Genomic DNA, 18,410 nt, shown 5'->3' with positions numbered 1-18,410 from the left:
CTTAATGTAACTACCCTAATAGGCTAATTCAACAGGCAGGACAAATACATAAGAATCTTTCAGTTGCCTCTGTCTTTTAGCATACCAGAGTAATTTTTCTGTGCACAGGGGTGTGTTGCTGTTTGTGGTGCTGGTCATTTGTGAGATAACCCACCTGGTGTTCCTCTGGAGCTTAGTAACATTACAGTAGCTTGCTTTTGGGAAGGTTGTAACAGTAAAGTTCCCAAGTTGGCACATCTTGCCTGTACAGTTCTCAGATACAGATGAATTCAGTGTAGTCTGATATTTTCTGTCACACTGCCTGAAGAAAGATCTGTCTGCTTGCTTAATTTCATGTGTGATAAATAAGACCCTGCTTGCAGCATGTCCTCAGAAAAGAGCCTGGGAGTTCTGGAATTACCTTATTCATTCCTTGGCCTGAAGTAACCGAAATCCTGTCATTTGGACCAAATTTAAAAGAAACTTCCAAGTGAAGGCTGGGAATGTTGGATCTTTGCTTTCCTTTATAATGTTTTTGCTTTGGAGTAGTAAATTGCAACAGTGGGTCAAACTCAGGAGTAGGATCACTAAGAAGAAAACAATTCTGATACCAAGTATGGTTTCCCTTGTTATTTTTATTACTTGTTCTGTGGGATTTTTTTCCTATTCTTTGTGTTAGTCTTTTTCTGGTTTGTTTTGGGGCTTTTTTGTTTGTTTTTACCTCACCCTGACAGTAACCCCAGCTGGCCAAAGATGATCTTTGCTCCCCTGACAAGCATTGTTCTATAGATATTGTCTTAGAGCAGGCAAGTAGGAAAAAGTGTATCAGAAAAGCATCCTTACTCTTGTACTATCTCCTGAACTGTGGCAGCTTATGGAATAAAAGTAATATTTCAGAGGCTGGCTGAATGTTTGGGAACTTGCTGTAAGGTTTGACAGATTATTTCTCAGAACCTTCATAATTGGTGTGATTTTGGTGATTTGATGGCTAAATTTCCAGAGGGATAACACCATAACTAGCAGCTTTTGCTGAGTACAGGGCTGTAATTCCTTAGACTGTTTTTTCTTCACCCTTTAAGCACTGGCTGATCCGTTAATGTAGCAAGTCTGTCCTTGACAAAAGTAGATTATACAGTGTCAGTGAACTCTTCTCACAGTGACTGGAAAAATGAAAACTGTATTTGAGGCAAGTAGAATAGCTAATGTTTTAGTGACTCTTGAACCTTCAAGAAAGATAATATGATACAAAAAATATTAAAATGTTTTGGAAGACAACCTGCTTAAATAAAGGCATGAAGCACTATATTTGAAGGTGCTTCTCTTGTAGTGCTTTTGGATGGATACTGTAAAAGAGCTATATGGGCTTCTTATTATTTTGAAAGTTTTGAAAGTCTTTGGTGTCCTTTTGACAGACATGCATGGAGGAGAGTATCTTGTGGACTGATTTCTGAGTTTTTGCTCATGTTCATTTTGTGTCTGGCTACATACCAGAGGTTTCCCACTCAGCCAGGAAGAGGATGTCTGAGATCTAATTCATCTGGTATAAAGAACAGGCAAACAAATGACAACTGAGAAAATGAACATACCTTTTCTGTTGACACTGATTCTCCACAAAAAATAACATCAGTGTATATAATATCTTTGGTGCTATACCTTTAGTGGATCTGAGCTGTCATAGAAGACAAAAGCTCTAAAGACAGAGACAGTTTGACTGATAGGATGTCTTTTGCAAGCACTTATTTATCAGGGAGATTCCTGCTTCTTTGCTGGTATGGGAGTAGCTATAGACTTTGTGATTTTTGTGGAAGGAGGAAATGGCCTATAGACAGCCACAGCTGCATTGTTGCAGAAAATTACATAATGTATATATTGCATAATGTATTAAAAACTGAAAACCTGCAAAATGCCAAAATTTTGAAAACTGTTTTCCTCACAGAAACTTAGGAAAATATTTCAATAAAGCAGCAGTAATTCAGCTGAGTATTCAATTTTGCAGTGTAATATAGTAAAGCAGTTATGTTCTTCTAACAAAAAATTGTGTCCAGAGGAGTAATTGGAGAGGTGGGGATGTATGGAGGGAGTGGGGGATCTTTTTCAAGCGAAAATAAAGGCTGGTCCTTGTTTTTGTTTTCCCTCCTTTTCAGCTCTGATCAAATATATCCGACCAGTATTTGTATCTCGGTCAGACCAGGATTCTCGCAGGAAAACTGTTGAAGAGATAAAGAGGCGTGCCCAGTCTGATGGTAAATGGCCACAGGTACTGTATTCTGCTACTCTGCAAGAGATGGTGTTTTGGCATTTCCAGGCTTTGGAAATGCAGTTTGCTTTTCTCATTGTGGGTGGCTTTAGATGGTTTGAGGTGGTGTGTGTGTGAAATTTCCCCCATCCCCTCTTTCTAGAAGATAAAATGTTCTTGCATTCTATCTGTCTCTCATTGCATTGTGTTTTGAGGAAAACTGGTTAAGTACATGGCTAGACAGCTCTTAAGTGGTACTAAATGGACAGGCCACAGCAGGTGAGGGAGTCCTCTAAGAAAAAAAATAAAGTGCTCAACAGAATACCTGGGAAAGTATTGTGTCTTCTCACCCTTTGCAAGATTTGGCATTGCCATTGTTGGAGATGTGATACCGGACAAGGCAGCCCAAAAAATTTGGATGTTCCAATAACAACCGCTATTAAAACACTTGATGAAAACAAGTATAAAATATGTGGCTCGGGGCTTTTTTCTGCACCTAAAATGTGCCTATTTATAATGTGCCTTGAAAGAGAGCAATGGGAAGGAAAGGGTGACTATATAATATCTCAGATTCCTAGAAGCATGTGCTTATTTTGCAAATTTGAAGCATTCCTGTGATTTTTTTGAGGTTAAGGTACTGTATATTTTTTATGGGATTATTGCTCCTAACAGTGGGTATACCTCTGCATACTGGACTACAGACATGTCATAACCAGCTATAAACAGTGTGACAGGTGATCTGTAGCTTTTGTATCATGTCTTTCATCATTAGATTTCAAAGCAAGCTAGGACAGAGTGGGCAGTAAAACTAGTAATGTTAGTTCTAGTCCATTGCTTTGTTCCCTTATAATATGGATTGGGTGGGGGGCCTTTGTTTGTTTTTGTACAGTTTACCCTCTTCTGCTGAATTGATTCAACTTAAGTGGTTTTGCTCCTTTTTTTAGAATTCTCTTCAGGTATTTTTGGTCTCTGTCCTTTGGGCATCTGTGCACATGCCAAGTAATAGCAAAGAGAAAATACCTGTCTTTTCTTAGCCTGGGAGCAGGAATTTTGTTCTGGTGCACAACAGACTATGATACTTTTTCTAGCACCAAAATCTTCAGTGAAAATACTCATACTTAACAAGTCTTTCTGGTCATTGTCAGTGTTCCAATAAATAGAATTATTATTGGAGGGCAAGAAAGAGGCAAAATCACAGATAAAGAAAAATATTTTTTACTATTAAGGTAGACTTTACTTGACATCTTCAGCAACATTTCTTTTTACTCTAACTGAACTGTTTTTCCCTGAGAACATTTTTGCTGTAATCACTTAATAACAGCTTTGAAAAGATGTGTTTATAAATAAACTCACATTGAAATAGTTCTTAAAAGTCAACTTTTTTTTTACTTCAAGATAATGATATTCCCAGAGGGCACTTGCACAAACCGATCCTGTCTAATTACATTCAAACCTGGTAGGTATTATGCTCATTTCTCTGTTCTCTACAGAATGTCCTTGTATCTTCATTTTCTGAAATACCAGTTGCATTTTAATTTGCATGCTGTTGCCAACGTCAAGTTTAATACCTTGCAATAGGGTGAAATTTGAATATAAATTTTGATGCTGCAGGAAGATTGTAATTCTACCATTGAACAAAACAGTTTCAAGAATTCAGGTTTTTTCTTGGCTTCTGAAATGCATATGAGCTGGAGGAATAATGTTTCTTCCTGGGTTTTTGTTTGTGGTTGTGTCTTTTTGCTTTTTTGTTTCCTTGCCTCCTCCATTTTCTATTTTGGGTCTGTTATGCAGCATTTAGATATTTGCTGCTGCCTTAAGCTTTGTAGTGTATCTGTTTCAGGCTGCCCAGTGTTTGTTGCTGTGTTGTGTCTGGCTGATCCCTCTCTAACTCTTCTCTGGAGTTGCATTCTGGTGAAGATGGCATGAAAATGTTTCCCATGTCACACTGTTACAGAGGCTTCCATTTTTACTTAACATCCATGTTCTAAACTCTTTTCAGTAGTATCACCCTTTTAGTTTATCAGATTAGTAGAGGGTGTAGTGCTGAACATTGCTGCAGCTGTAAACTGCATTTCCAGTAGGGAGAAATGCCAGTACTGCAGTAAACCACTGATCTTTAATGTAAACTTGCCTTTATCATGTAGGTAGAGAGATGGTCAATGAAGAAACTTCAGTGAGCAAGGGAGTTGTGAATGTGTTTTTTTGTGTTTCTTGTGTTTTGTTTGGCTTGCAATTTAAATACATCCCTTAGAATATAATGCAGTGAGTCAGCACTGTGGTTCCTTGCACTGATTCATTTGGCTGAAGGAATCTCAGACTTTTCTCTCAACTCTTACCTTTTTAGATGATGGAATGGTGATTAGGGAAACATCTACTTCTGTAGCTCTTTGCTCTCCTTCTCTCTCCACCTGAATCCTGACCATGCATTGAAAGCTAGCCTGAATCCTTCATGTGAAGCCCTGATTTCCCTCCCTCTGTGCCATAGACATTCCAGACACCATGTATTTCATCCTTACATTTTCACTCTATATTCTTCTGCTCTGGTCTAGTACATGCTGCTGTCTGCCTCTTAACTCTCTCACTTTTCTTACTGAAACCCGCATCTGTATCCATCTAGCCTTCCAGAAATCCTTTGCTTCAAAATTCCTCACTTATATTGCATTACTTTAGGTCTCTGCTCAAGTTATTTCTATCAGGATGCCTTTCCCCATTCTGCTGACATGGCCTATGCTCCTTGCTCTTATTACACATTTTCTTGGTTTTGTGTTTAAATGGCAGTGTTGTCATCTACCAGTCAGCTTTCGTCAGCTTCGGATTATTTCAAAAGTTGCTTAGACTGTTCTTTGAGACTGAGCAGAAGGTACCACTGGCCTCCAAATCTCTTAAGGATTCTGTACAGACCACCTTCATTTAAAGATGTTTATACTCCATACACAATTATTCCTTTTAAGTCTTGACAGTTATTTTTTAAAGCAAATGTTGTGCTAGAATTACAGTTATTATTCAGTTCTTCATTTTAATTTGACTGTTAGGGAGATCTTAGTAAATTGTCAAGAATAACATAATTTAAGTGAAACTCTTAATTTCTTCATGAGAGAAAGAGGTGTTAAGAGAAGTCTTGAACAAGCTACATATCATGCTTACCCAATCTTTGTATTAGAAACCAAGAAAATGCTTAGCAAATGACATAGAACTTGTGTTGCTTATTTATCAGAACTGTAATTTTCCCATGAAGTGAAGCAATGCTTCTGAATAATAGCTCTAGTTCAATTTGTAACTATTAGTTTTTCCATAGCTACAGAATAGAAGCGGCATTAATTCTATTATTTCAGAGATGACAAATTGCCTATAAATTATTATTTTTCAGATAAAAATAGAAATCTTCTTTTATATAAGAAATCCCAAGGTCTTTACCAAAAATATTGTTGACCACAGGGAATAAATTAATGTAAACATCTTGTGCATGCTCATTTTTTTAATATTCATTTATTAAGCTGAATTTTATACTAAGCTTTGACTTGTAAATGACAATATGTATAAGTGGTAGAGGATAATTTAGATAATGTAAGCAAACATTTTTCATTAGCTGTCTGCTGAAAAGGAGGATATACATTGTCATTCTCCAGTGCTTGCTTTTTTGATTATTTTTGAGGCTACTTTCAGATCCTGTTTTTTCACCATCAACTTCTTCCTATCAGTCTGTTAGTTTATAATTTTTTCTTGCTGCAGTAAATTTCTTCTCTACCAAAATGCACTATAAATTAATTATGTATTGTGTGTGCCTTCTAGGAGCATTTATTCCCGGGGTTCCTGTACAGCCAGTGGTTTTACGTTATCCAAACAAACTGGTAAGTTCAGCTTGCAGTCTCATTGGAAATTCAGGGCATTTTCCTTTAAGTGCATTGGCCCTTGTGTAACCTTTTAGGTTCAAAAATGAAAAAATCATCAGTAAGTTATTGTTAAGTATTCCTTAAGCCTCAAGCAATATAGGGAGTCTTAGCTGAGACAGTTTAAATATTTCTGCTCTGAAAGTTGTTCAGATTGTTACAAGAAGTACTCTACAAATGATGACACAAATGGCAATTTCTGTCCAGGATCTGTGTTCCTAAGTGCTCCCTGTTCCTGCAGTGTTTGCTGGAAAGTTTTCTTAATGTCATTTATTGCTGCAAGATGTTTCTGCATCTCCTGCATTTGGGGCTGTTAGTCATGAATTACTGTGACTGGCTGAATGGTATGGGATAATGTGTAGAGGACCTCTGCACCTTTATAAAGTGTCGTCTTGTCTGTTTTACATTTACCATGCCCTTGGCTAAGGAATTAGCTAATTTGGACTAGTCCTCCAATGTAAATTATATTCAGGTAAAATGCAGATTATAGTGTTTATTTACAATATCTGAAGTTTCTGTCCCCTTCTGAAGTGGAAGTTACTTAGGGGAGGGTGTGAAGAGTGTCAGAAGTAAAAAAAGGACCACGTGGTCTCTTTTACTGATGCATGTCACATCAGAAGATCTCTGACTAGCCCATGAACAATCCCTTGTTCTAAGGAAGGATTTTGTTACTCTTGGGACCTGAGTAGGTTACAAATATCCATCCACTGTTCTTTCTATCATTTACAGGTTGGTATAATACATATGCTTGATTAAAAAAGACAAGGATCCAAGCAAAGTTAATAAACACAGACCATAATTTGCTCTTGGCTGCGTCAAGGTGTAATGGCAATCAAATAGTTCGCAGTAACAAACCCAAAAATTATCTTGGCAGATGCTGTGACAAGAATAGCAGCCTGATATGCTTACATAGTATCAAGTGCATTGTAGCAGGCTGCCTGGGACTTTTCATTACATAATTGTAATATTTTCAGGAAGAAAGATTCTTTTCTAAAAATAGTTTGAAGCTTTCATGGCATTGCCATTTAAAATGGCAAACATGCTAACAGCTTATGTCATATTGATATGCCTTGTAACTTTTTATTAATGTTAAGCCCATAGCAATATAAAGCTATTAAATGTTATTTTGTAAATATCTTCAAAATCCAGGTGCATACTGAAATATCATTATTGCTTGTAGTACATAATATGCAATGTTTGTAAACCAATAGTAAATGTTCCTAACACTTTATTAACAGAAATTTGTGAGCTTCTAATGTTGAAGTAAAACAATATAAATGTAAATTAAATTTTTCATAATTTTTATGTTACTGCAAAAATGTCATAAAAGACTTTCTAACTAGTTATATAGATATCCATTGTGAGCTGGCATGAGTTTATATATGGGACTTAACTTTTTCCTACTAATTGTACTTGCTGTAAAGCACTTGATTTTCAGTGCCTTACTGAGTCATTTAACCTCCTATGATCTAATTCCTAGAGACCTCCCAAAGGTCTAAGCATTAATGACAGAGGCAAGAATTGCTGTTACTACTTTATTTTTACATTATCTTGGGGGTTGCAGAAGAGTTGCGTCAGAGTTAGGAGGAGAGGCAGAAGGAATATGATGTGATACATGAAGGTAAGGTTTCTTTTGGTTAAGATAGGGAGTTAGATTATTTTGTTTCAATTATTGAGCTATTCTTTTCTCAACGTGCAAGGCAAGGCTTACCTTTTCTTCCCAGTTCCCTTGCCCACCCTGGGGGAGGAGGAGTAAGCAAGCAAGCAAGCAGCTATGTGGTGCTTAGTTGCCAGCTGGGATTAAACCACAACACATGTAAGAGCAGAGCAGGGAATGAGAATTGGTTATCAATACACTAAGATAACATTTTTAGCGAACTTTAAGTGTCTCTGGCTTTCTAATTGTTTTCTTGTTTGACTGCATATTATAATTTTAGGTTTAGAAAGGAACTTCTTAAGATCTTTGCTTAGCCAGTGAACTCCAAATATACATTGTGTGTAGTTGCCCCATTGTGTTTTGCTTGAAGTGCCTGCTCTGATCTGTGTTAAGAGCTTTGAGTTCCACAGTGTAGATTAGAATAGTCTTGGATTTGAGTGCACCTGTGGCTGTTTTTTGAGACCAGAGCCTGGGGTGAAGGTAGTAGGTGTCTGCACTCTGGCATGTTTGTTTCATTGTAGTCTGTTGAAGAGCTGGGGAAAGCACTATTGTTCTGCAGTGGGCTGAAACATGGCAAAAGTGAAGAAGTAAATTCAGGATTTTTTTTTTTTTTTCCTAGCAAATAAATCTAGTTCTGGTTGCTGTGGAGAACTCTGTATTTTATATTTTTTATAGTTAGGGTTGCTCCCTGAATAACAGTTGTCTTAAGGCTCATGACTATTTGTATTATATGGCAAGTCTGGTCCTGTATCAGTGCTTTTTAGTAGTAATATTTTAGTATGTTTCTCTTCTTGATGCATGAGCAGAAAGAAATTGTAAATTTTGCTACTAGTTGTCTAGATTGGTAATATTTTAGGTATTGGATGCTTGAGAGCTGTTACCTATATTCTAGTTAGAATAAATGTTCTAATGTCTTCACCCAGAGGTTCTCTACTGCAATCCTTTTTACAATTTTTTTTACTTATTTCCCTTGTTTTTTCATTTGAATTTTCTGTCAGAGTGCTGCTACTTGGGAAATTGTGAAAATATATAAACTATATACCTGTTTAAATATCATAGAGACATTTAAAATGTATTCTATGTCCAAATGTCTTCCACAAGTAACTGTGCTATTTGATAAGAGTTTTGGTATATCAGGGTTAACTGAACCTGCAAAAGCGCAGCCAATCTCCTATTTGAAGGTTGCCATATGACTCTCAATATCTTCTTGTGTCAAATACAAGCTCTATGGAAGATAGGTCTTCTCCCTGTTTCCTCCTGTGCTGAGGGGCTATAACAGAGGGGATAACATTCCAGGTCAGGTTGGATGGAGCTCTGGCCAACAGGATGTAGTTGAAGATGTCCCTGCTCATTGCAGGGGAGTTGGAATGGATGGCCTTAAAAGGTCCCTTCCAACCAAGCTATTGTATCATTTTATGTACTTCCATACAATTTAAAGTATTCTTTATTTAGATACAATGGTTTCAAAGAATGCTGTCAAAGAGAATGTTGTCCAAAGGCATAAGCTGGTAGCTGTGATAAATATAAAAGGTAACTTAGTTATGTAAGGAAAATCCTACTTCCTTTTGTCTGCTTTTTGTTTTTATCATAAAGATATTAGTTATGCTGGTAGGAGTCTCCTATAACATGCATCTACCTCTTGCAGATCAGAATCCTGTTTTCCTCTAGATAGCATTTCTGGCCATTATCCCTGATGCATCCTGATGCTTTGATGAGAAAAAGTGTGCCTGTCTACTATGACATTGACATTGGGAATTTCTTGAAGGATTGTTGATGGCTTACTTGAGCTTGACTTGCCAGCTAGTCAGCATGAGGCTGGATTCTGAAAATACCTGTGCACTGTTCAATGACCCAGACACTTCTGTGGAGATCACATTTTTATCTCCCTCTGCATTGTTGCAATTTAGAGAGCTGAGTTGGAGATGTGTACAGCTTGGTGTTCTATAGGGCAGATCTAGTCTCTAGATAAGTTAACAGCTATCTACACTGGTTTCTCATGGTTTGTAATGAAAAGCTCCTTGTGGGAAGACAAAACCCATAAGGTGTTTACTTGCAGTGTTATCAGAAACATGAAATAGCCAGAAACTGTGTAACAGTAAAACTATCCATGTTATAGTTCTAAAAGATTGCTACATGGAGGTAGAGTTTTTTAATGCTGATAAATTGATTGCTACAGATAGATCCATCCGTTATCATATTTTGTTTGATTGAAAATAATTTTGAGATGTCAAGTTTTAAAATTTTAGTGGATCTTTATGACATATAGACCTTATTCTTCAAGCTATTGTTCCATCATTAATTGCATTTTCACCTTTTATAGATGGGTTTGCCTTCTTTTATTTTTACTTTAGGTGGCCTTTTGCTCTAAATGGTAATTAAAACTTCAGTTTGACTTGTTTTTTTATGGTCATGGCACATATGTGATCACCTGAAATCTCTAGAATGGGTTTGGATGGTAGCATAGAACTGAACTGGAACATGTTCAGTAACTTGAAAAAAGTATCTTTCTGATCAGGTCTCTCAGAAACCTGAGTTTAAAGAGTCCTTTTGTCTTTACACTAATGACTTGAACTCTTTTTCTCAGTTAAAACAGCACTAATTTCCAGGTTTTTTGTTTCCTTGTTGTACACTTAAATCACACCTCCAAGTAGTGCAGTTTTTTAGTATTAGTTAAAAATGGGATGACTTTTACTGTCATATTCCTACCTGTTATTTATTGCTTTACAGGTCTCTGTTCCCTTTTTGCTGTTTGCATATTTTCCACTTCTTTTACTGCGATTTGTCCTTGTTGTTTCACACAGTGTTCATTTTGGCCATATAGCTGTATAAAAGATGGGCTGATTCCTAACAGGGTTTAGAACTTCTGCAAAGAGAGCATAGAAATTTCCGTGAAAGCTTCTTAGTAATATATTGTCAGTTATGCTGTGTTCAATGTAAAAAGTTGAATGCACAGTAATTAATTGCAAATGTCACACTTCTTTCCTTAGGACACAATCACATGGACATGGCAAGGGCCAGGAGCGTAAGTGGTTAATGTTTTATTGCTTTTATAATTTCTTTCCTCAATTAGTTTTTATTTATATGACTTATATGCATATGTAGTCAACCAGTTGCTGGTTATTTGATTATTTTTTGGGATTAATTTATTTTTTATCTGTTATTCTCTAATTATACTAATAGTTATCCAGGTGTAAACAATGTACTTCAGCTGCTATGATTCTGTTTATTTGCAGAATGAATTTTAGGTTTTTATTTCAAATTTATTTTTTTAGCCAAGTGCCTGAAGTAAAACAGCTTGCTTATGCTCTACATATTCTGTGGCCTGCAAGTTGATTTGGTATATTACTGTATAAAATCTAGGGCTGTTGATTGAAATTGGTCTACTCTCATGAAAACAGTTGACCTACTCAAAGAATTTGGAGATACTGTTTCCATGATCTTGTCTGAATATAATTTCGACCTTTTTTTAAAACAAAATGTTATTCTAAAAGTCCTTTGGCAAATTCATGTAAGGTATAATATTAAACAAAGCAGTTCTTGCTTGTTTAAAAAGTTGTTAAGTGTTATCTTCTTGTTGGGATTTGAATAAAAATTCCAAAATGTTTAGATCAAGAGGAAAACAATAAATTTTGAATCCTGAGTAAAGGAGAGGTGGCTTCTGTGGTTAATGCTTTGTATTGTTTTGAATGTCCCATGTGACATCCTATATTTCAGTAATAATGAGGAAACCATGGGGATTAGTCAAGATTCAAGTAATTTAGAATTTTGTCAATTAAGTTTTGCACTTAGGAACCAGGTCTAATTAAGGACGTGATTTTGAGACTTGAGGAAATCATTAATCACTTGCAAAGGTTCAGTTTAACAAATAATTTGTCACTTTGGAAGTCGCTGAGTCTATGGTTGTGTATAATGTAAACAGACACTGCAGCATTTGCTGCATAAAGGGATTTCTGTTCTCTTGAGTCCTACCTCTTCCCTTGCATTTGCACTGCAATTCATGTAAAGAAGTAACTCAGCCATAGAGGAGAAAGGTGAGCAGCTTACTTCCACCTTAGTATCCTAACTGAGGACTCAAGAACACAGAGGAAGATGGAAGAAACCTGTAGGTGTCTTGCCTCAGATCACTGTAATGTCTAGAAAACCCTTATTCTGAAGTGTTGACCTCTGCTAATAAAGTTAAATTTAGTTAAAACTGAATCAGAATCTGCAGCAGCATGTGATGTTATACAAATTGACTGGGTCAGTTTAAATTACATTTTAGCTTAATTAGGATTAATTCTCCTGGGTGACCTAAAATGTATTTGTGATGACTTAGAAGAAAATGCAATTAAGACTGATAGCAGGCTTCTTTTCCTTGGCAAACATATCTTTATGTTTTGGTTAACACTAAAACAGAAATCTGGAAATGTTTCTTTATCTAGGAGCATTGTTTGTTTAAAGGTGCTGTAGCCTGTCAGATGGATTAAAAACTTGTTACATGCAAACTTAAACACTCATTGAAAGTGGTGTTTTTACTGCTTTGGCAGTATTCAGAGCAGATCAACTGAATCTACCTTGAAAACCAAGAATGACCATAGTTGAGTTAGATACGGATTCTATCTGTTTTAAATTTTTATTTAAATTCAAGGTTCAATCTTTGAGGATTACAGAGATGGCAGAAAAGTTTACTTGTAACTTATTGGGGGGTTTTAATGCCCTTGAACAAGGACCTGGAACCCAGACTTAAGTGTTTCTGTCAGGAACATGAACTTCAAATTACAAGCTCCATTGTTGTTCCTGATTCATTTCTTTGCTTTCATGTGTTGGAAGCTCAATAACACAGTAAGAAGGAAGAGGGCAGAAATGTTTTGCAGCCCTACATGGGTGTATGAGTAGAATGAGTAGAAATGTGGAACTGCATTTTATCTGTGTAAGAGGATTTTGGCCTGCTGTCCCCTCACAATGATTGACTACTGTAACTACCTAGATACTGGATGAAAATGTGGCTGCTTGACACTGCTTCTTAATTTAGGTTTACTAAATCCTTTCCTGGATTTGAATCGTAATGCTTTCTAAGGTCAAGTTGATTCCAGTTATCTTGTATCTTAGGCTATTAAAACACACATACTGCATTTCATTAACAGACTTTGGAAGTATAATGAACTTTGATTCCAAACTGAGGTAATGATAAAATCTCAGTGGTTGCATGATTAATCTTGCCAACTCTGTGCTGAATACAGCATTTTTCTGAAACAGACTTAATCCTCCTTTAGCATGTTATGCATATGCATATATTGCCTTTCACTGTTTGTCTTCCTGTTTTTGACTATTTAAGATGCCTATTCAGTGTAAATTACTTTTGTTACACCTTACAGAATGTAATATGTAGAAGTACTTTCAAAGGCCTTTTCTGTTAATTTTTATTTGAGTATGATTATACTACAAGCAGGATACTATGTGAAGACTTTGAAGCATACTGTGTTACAGTTTCACTACATATATTTTTTTCTTCCATCCTTCCCTATCTTTTTCCTCCTTTAGGTTTGAAATTCTGTGGCTTACTTTATGTCAATTTCACAATTCTGTGGAAATCGAGGTCAGTAAAAAACACTCCAGTGTATTTTGAGCAGCTGTAGAATACATAATATTGTACATAATTCTGCAGTAAAAGTTTGTATTCATATCTTGTAAGTATGCATGTAAAAATGGGTTAAAATACCACTTTATATTTTAGACAAATGGTTTCTGTATCTGAAAATACAGTCTAAAAATGGAATAGCAAAATGCAGTTTTCCAGTTGGCGTAAGACTTTATTTTTTTTAGTGATTTGAATTGAGTAGATAAATTTCTGGCTCACTTTAAAGAGTCTTTTGTGAACAAATTTCTTGTCTTTTAATGGCCTGATAGCTCTTTCAAGTAGTGTACCAACTTTGTATGTTAGACATTCAAGTGTGTGAATGCTGATATATGAACTAAGAATTGTCTTGTAGAGAAAAGCTGTAGGGGGTTGCTTATAGGCCATATAAGTTATTTAATGTCTGGCTAATTTTTTTATTAGGCTGTACTGTTTAGAATGTGAGATTGGAGAACACAAAATTTATCTATATTCTTAACTTTGTTTTGAGGAAAATACTGTAATTTTAAGGCTGAATATTATTGTAGTGAAAACATGGAAACAATTACAGCTTTTCTTTCAGCTTGTTGTCCTTATGCATTTTACACAAAGTAATTACATTTTTGTGGACAATTACAGTATTTGAAGTATGTCATATAGGATATTTAACAGATGTTCTGCAATTCTTTTGCTTTTTGAATAATGAAGCAGCTATTTCGGTCTAACAAATGGAACTGATGGCAGGGTAAATCAGTAGGAAGAACTATTGCATGTTTATATACACTGTGTTACAATAGTAACATACATTGCATGCTAATCACTGTACTTGCCATTGCTCTGTGTTTGCTTATTTTTGCAATCAATCATTCTCAAAATTAATGAATGTGCAAAATATCAGCCAGTCAATAGTTGTATGTGTTGTACAACTGATAACACAATTGTTATCAATTGTTGTACAATTGATAACACAAACCACAAATTTGTGGTTTGTGTTATAATTTCAGTTGGATACAAAACAAATGTGATTCCCAGAATAGTGGTCTGTGTTTTGCAGCAGGGGCAGGGAATGACTGCCTCACTCAGGGCTAAGACAAACCAGCTGGTTGGCAGGAGTTTTACCCTTTCTCAGGAGCATGGTTTTCTGCCCTAGGCATTAAAATGGGTTCTTTCACACAGGAGTGAACACTGCTGAGCTTTCTTGATTTTTGAGGCAGCAGATGTTTAGTTTCTGTACCTCTTACATAACAAGCTATATGATATTTGGTAGTTCTTGGGAGAAAAAAAAGCAAACTAACTAGTGATGTTCTAAAATACTCCATACTAAAGCAGAGGTGTTGGCAGAGGAAAGAGGAGCAGACCTGTTTGCAAACTTACTCTCAAGTATGAGGCAGAGTAATGCTTCAAGGCAAGTATGAGGCTGTGCTAATATGAATGGGAAAAGTAGTATGTTTAGATATCAAAGTTTTGGAGTCAAAATGAGGATGGGAATGAAACAGAATGTTGATGCCTGTATGCCATGGATAACTGTAGACCAATTAACATAAACATGGTTAAAAGTTATTTACTTCTAACCACTTCCAGATGGCTACTTATTCTGTCAGTTCTTTAGATTTTCCCAGTTTATTCGTGCAGCTTTTGGTGCAGGAGATTCCAGCTCAAATGCTGTCAATGCTGTTCTGGAGCTGTAGCAGTTGAATCTGTTTGTGGAAGGAAGTGCAGTGAGGGCTAGTAACATACAGGAAAAAATTAGTTGTTTTTTGTTCAGTCATATTTTTCCTCTGGTCTCTGAAGCTTGTTGGTTGATATTCCTGCAGTGTTCAATCAACACAGAGACACTGGCAAATACTTACCAGCCTGGATGCCACAGCTAGTGTTGATGATTCAATAACAAAGGAAGACATATGATGAAACAATACAACCTCAGAGTTTTTTTGATTAAATTATAGCTAATAAGATTTAACAGCCAGCAATCAGGATCCAAACTTAGCTAGTCTGGATTTCTCTGCATATAATATATGTTCTGGCATGTTGTGTGTGTCATCCAGTGTGTATTGAGAAGCGAGCATCCATGTAGGTTTTATAATAGGTTTCTGTAAATATTTGCCCATCCACCTATCCTGTACTTAGAACTGGCATGCTGGCAATGTTGTGAAGAAGAAAAGATATATGATTATCTGCACAGGTAGTTTGTTTTGGCTTATATATATTTGTTTAACTGACCTGTCAACTTTAATGTTTGTACATCCACGACAGTCTGCAGCAGCTGAGAGTTCTTCTCTTGGATTTTTTAGTGATGTTGAAATGATTATGCTGTTTATGTTGACTTAGGCACAGACATGTAGAACACATCTACAATCACCTCATATTCAAACTTCTCCTGTGTTTGGACAAATTACTTGATAGCCGTTTGCAACTCGAATGATGTTTGGAAGCTGAAAGAGCAGTCTTTCGGTCTCTGTTAACTTCAGTCTTTGTGGTTTTGTATATTACGTGACGCTGGTGTACCTGCTTGTAATGTAAATCTAGAAGACAGGAGTCATGTGTTTTCAGCTGCAACAGTGCACGTAGGGAAAACTCCAGCAAACCTCAAAATAAATTCAATATTTGTCCTTTACTGGAAACAGATGAATGTCCAATGGCAGTGTTTGGGTACTGTTGGTCATACAGTTATGTAATTTTAAAAACACAGCTAGGTTCATGATTATTGAGAAGAGTTTGTTAAAATTATAAACTTTAAAATAGAAACTGACAACTTTACCCAGTTGTTAGTTTCTGTTTTAAAGACCAGTGTGGAAATTTCTGGATCAGAATTCCCATTTTCACTACAACTATATGTACTATAACTAAGATTCTTGCAGCTTTTTTTCTAATACAGAAGCTTTACACAGGATTATGAGAATTTTGCTCACTTATGGCATAAATTATCTCACTGTGCTGCACTGCTTAGAGAGTTGTCTGTCTGGTACTGAGTAGGAGTGGTGATCAGAGTGATCCTCTCTTGTTCCTCCCATCTGAGAAGTTATTCACTTGGAAGAAGGGAATGTTTTGAAGGTTTTTATTGATGAGACTGGCCATGATTTTGGGGCTTATGTAATTTTTCAATGGACACTTAAAAACAGCTTTAAATACTGGAAGGTATTTTAATGTAGCTGTGCTGTTCTCAAAGCTGCCCTTTCTGTAGTGGGTCTTCTGCAGTTCTGATTTAATTTTCCACTTTCCAACATCACCTGTTCTGTGATTCTCTGGTCATCTGGATTAATTTAGATTTTTTTCTTTCATTGGAGTGTTAATGGCTGATGTCCCATTAGAAGGAAAACAAAAATTCAAAACATCCAACAGCAGAAAATAAAAACATTTTTTGTGTGTATATTAGGCAGTTGTACATAATTTCAAAATGTGCAGAGGTAACAGTAAATAGCTGATGTTATTAAAATTTGGATTCTTAATTTTTAAGTTATAAAACAATATTCCTGTAACGTGCTTTTTTGGTTATCTGAAAAGAGCTGAACAATACAGAAGGTAAGTGAGGTTTACGCAAAAAAATGCTAATACTTCTAAAGTATTTAAAAATTCTGATTCCCACTTAGGAAATGAATATGAAACTCTGCTTGGGTTCCATGTGGTGAGAAATGAGCAGAGTCAGTGTTACATGAATTTCTAGAAGCATCACATATACTTAAGCCTTTAAAAGTTTAATTTTTAATATTTTCTGTAGTTTTAATATAATTTTTTGAGTAACAACAAACTGTATACAATTTTCACCATAGTGCTGTAAAAGATTGTTTAAAATGTTAAATATTTTTGGTATAATTCAGTTCTCTGTATGCAGTTTCTACCCGTGTATATTCCTTCAGAAGAAGAAAGAAAAAATCCAGTGTTATATGCCAATAACGTCAGGCGTGTGATGGCAGAGTAAGTATGTTATCATTCTGCATAAAAATAGATGTGTGATTTTAAATTTAGACTGAAGAAAATATAGTGAAATCAAGTCGGTGTGGTTGTCTGCCTACAAAGAACCTTGTAGTCTGCAGGAGTGTGTGCAAGACCTTTTACATAGCAGTTACTTTCCCTTCTGAGGAGGCCAGGGAGCCACAAATACAGCAAGAGGTGTTGGAGTTGATGGGTGTGGAATATTTTTTTTTTGGTTGGTTGGTTGTTCTGGGGGTTTTTAACATGCTTTCACATTACAAGCTGGTTCTGCTTGCTCCAGTGGGTATTTAGACTTTTGGAGGAAGGGTATGATGGAATTTTTGGAAAGTTACGTAACTGAATTTTGTGCTATTAGGGTTGCATTTTAAACTGTGACTGTTTTAATGATGTTAAGAATAGTTTCATGTATTCATTGTTAGCCTGTAATATTTCAAACAGTAAAGCACAGTGAAGTGTCTTTACTTCCATTGGAAACAGAGGACTGATACATTGCAAATTAATTTAAGTTGACATTAATGTGAAGACAGTTAAAACACTTGTCTATAGAGTATAATAAAGGCAACATTTAATACTTTCACTCTTTTGCTGCATTTTTATTAATGTTTTTTCATTAATTTTTTATTCTTTCAGTAAATCTTCCATTAGTCAGTAGATAGCTCTTCCATATTTACAGTGAACCCTCAGGCCTGTGAGAGGTTTATGTATCTTCCTAATTCTGATTTTGAAAGAACTTGTGAAACCATAATTTCCTCTGTGTAACTACTCTTCCATTTCCAATTTAAGCCAAAGGCCAGTTTGTAAGTAGTAACTGAGAATTCTTGTCTGCTTGAACCCAGGTCTGAGAGCTTCTTTAAGGGTGTTGAGACAATAATGTAACAATAGACCCATTGTACAAAAGGACGTTGCTCACAAGAGAAAAGAACAAAAAGACCTGTTTGAATCATCCTGTCTTGGAGTCAAAAATCTTGGAGGCGCTGGCCTCAAAGACGTTTATTGTTAAAGACCATCACCTGGCAAGTGTTGTCCTCAGACTTTGTGTAGAAGGCCAGGTTACTAACTCTTCATTCTGAACTCTGCACCAATCAGATAACACAGGGATTGTGTGCTAGAAGGAAAACTTTTGAAAGC

At 36.0% G+C, this 18,410-nt stretch overlaps 1 protein-coding gene across 1 annotated transcript in view; it reads left to right on the top strand.

Moving 5' to 3' along the window:
* Positions 1-18,410, top strand: part of LPCAT1 (lysophosphatidylcholine acyltransferase 1) — a 58,850-nt gene that overhangs the window by 14,785 nt on the left and 25,655 nt on the right. The window contains exons 4-9 of the mRNA XM_021528730.4: positions 2,124-2,236; positions 3,611-3,671; positions 6,005-6,063; positions 10,747-10,781; positions 13,280-13,334; positions 17,182-17,264. Of these exons, the coding sequence (XP_021384405.3) occupies positions 2,124-2,236; positions 3,611-3,671; positions 6,005-6,063; positions 10,747-10,781; positions 13,280-13,334; positions 17,182-17,264 (406 nt within the window). The remainder of the gene's footprint in view (positions 1-2,123; positions 2,237-3,610; positions 3,672-6,004; positions 6,064-10,746; positions 10,782-13,279; positions 13,335-17,181; positions 17,265-18,410) is intronic.

This window comes from Lonchura striata, chromosome 2 (assembly GCF_050655825.1).
Source record: "Lonchura striata isolate lonStrDom1 chromosome 2, ASM5065582v1, whole genome shotgun sequence".
Lineage (NCBI taxonomy): Eukaryota > Metazoa > Chordata > Aves > Passeriformes > Estrildidae > Lonchura > Lonchura striata.
Note: the sequence above shows the minus strand (reverse complement) of the source record. Positions and strands in the feature narration are given on the sequence as shown.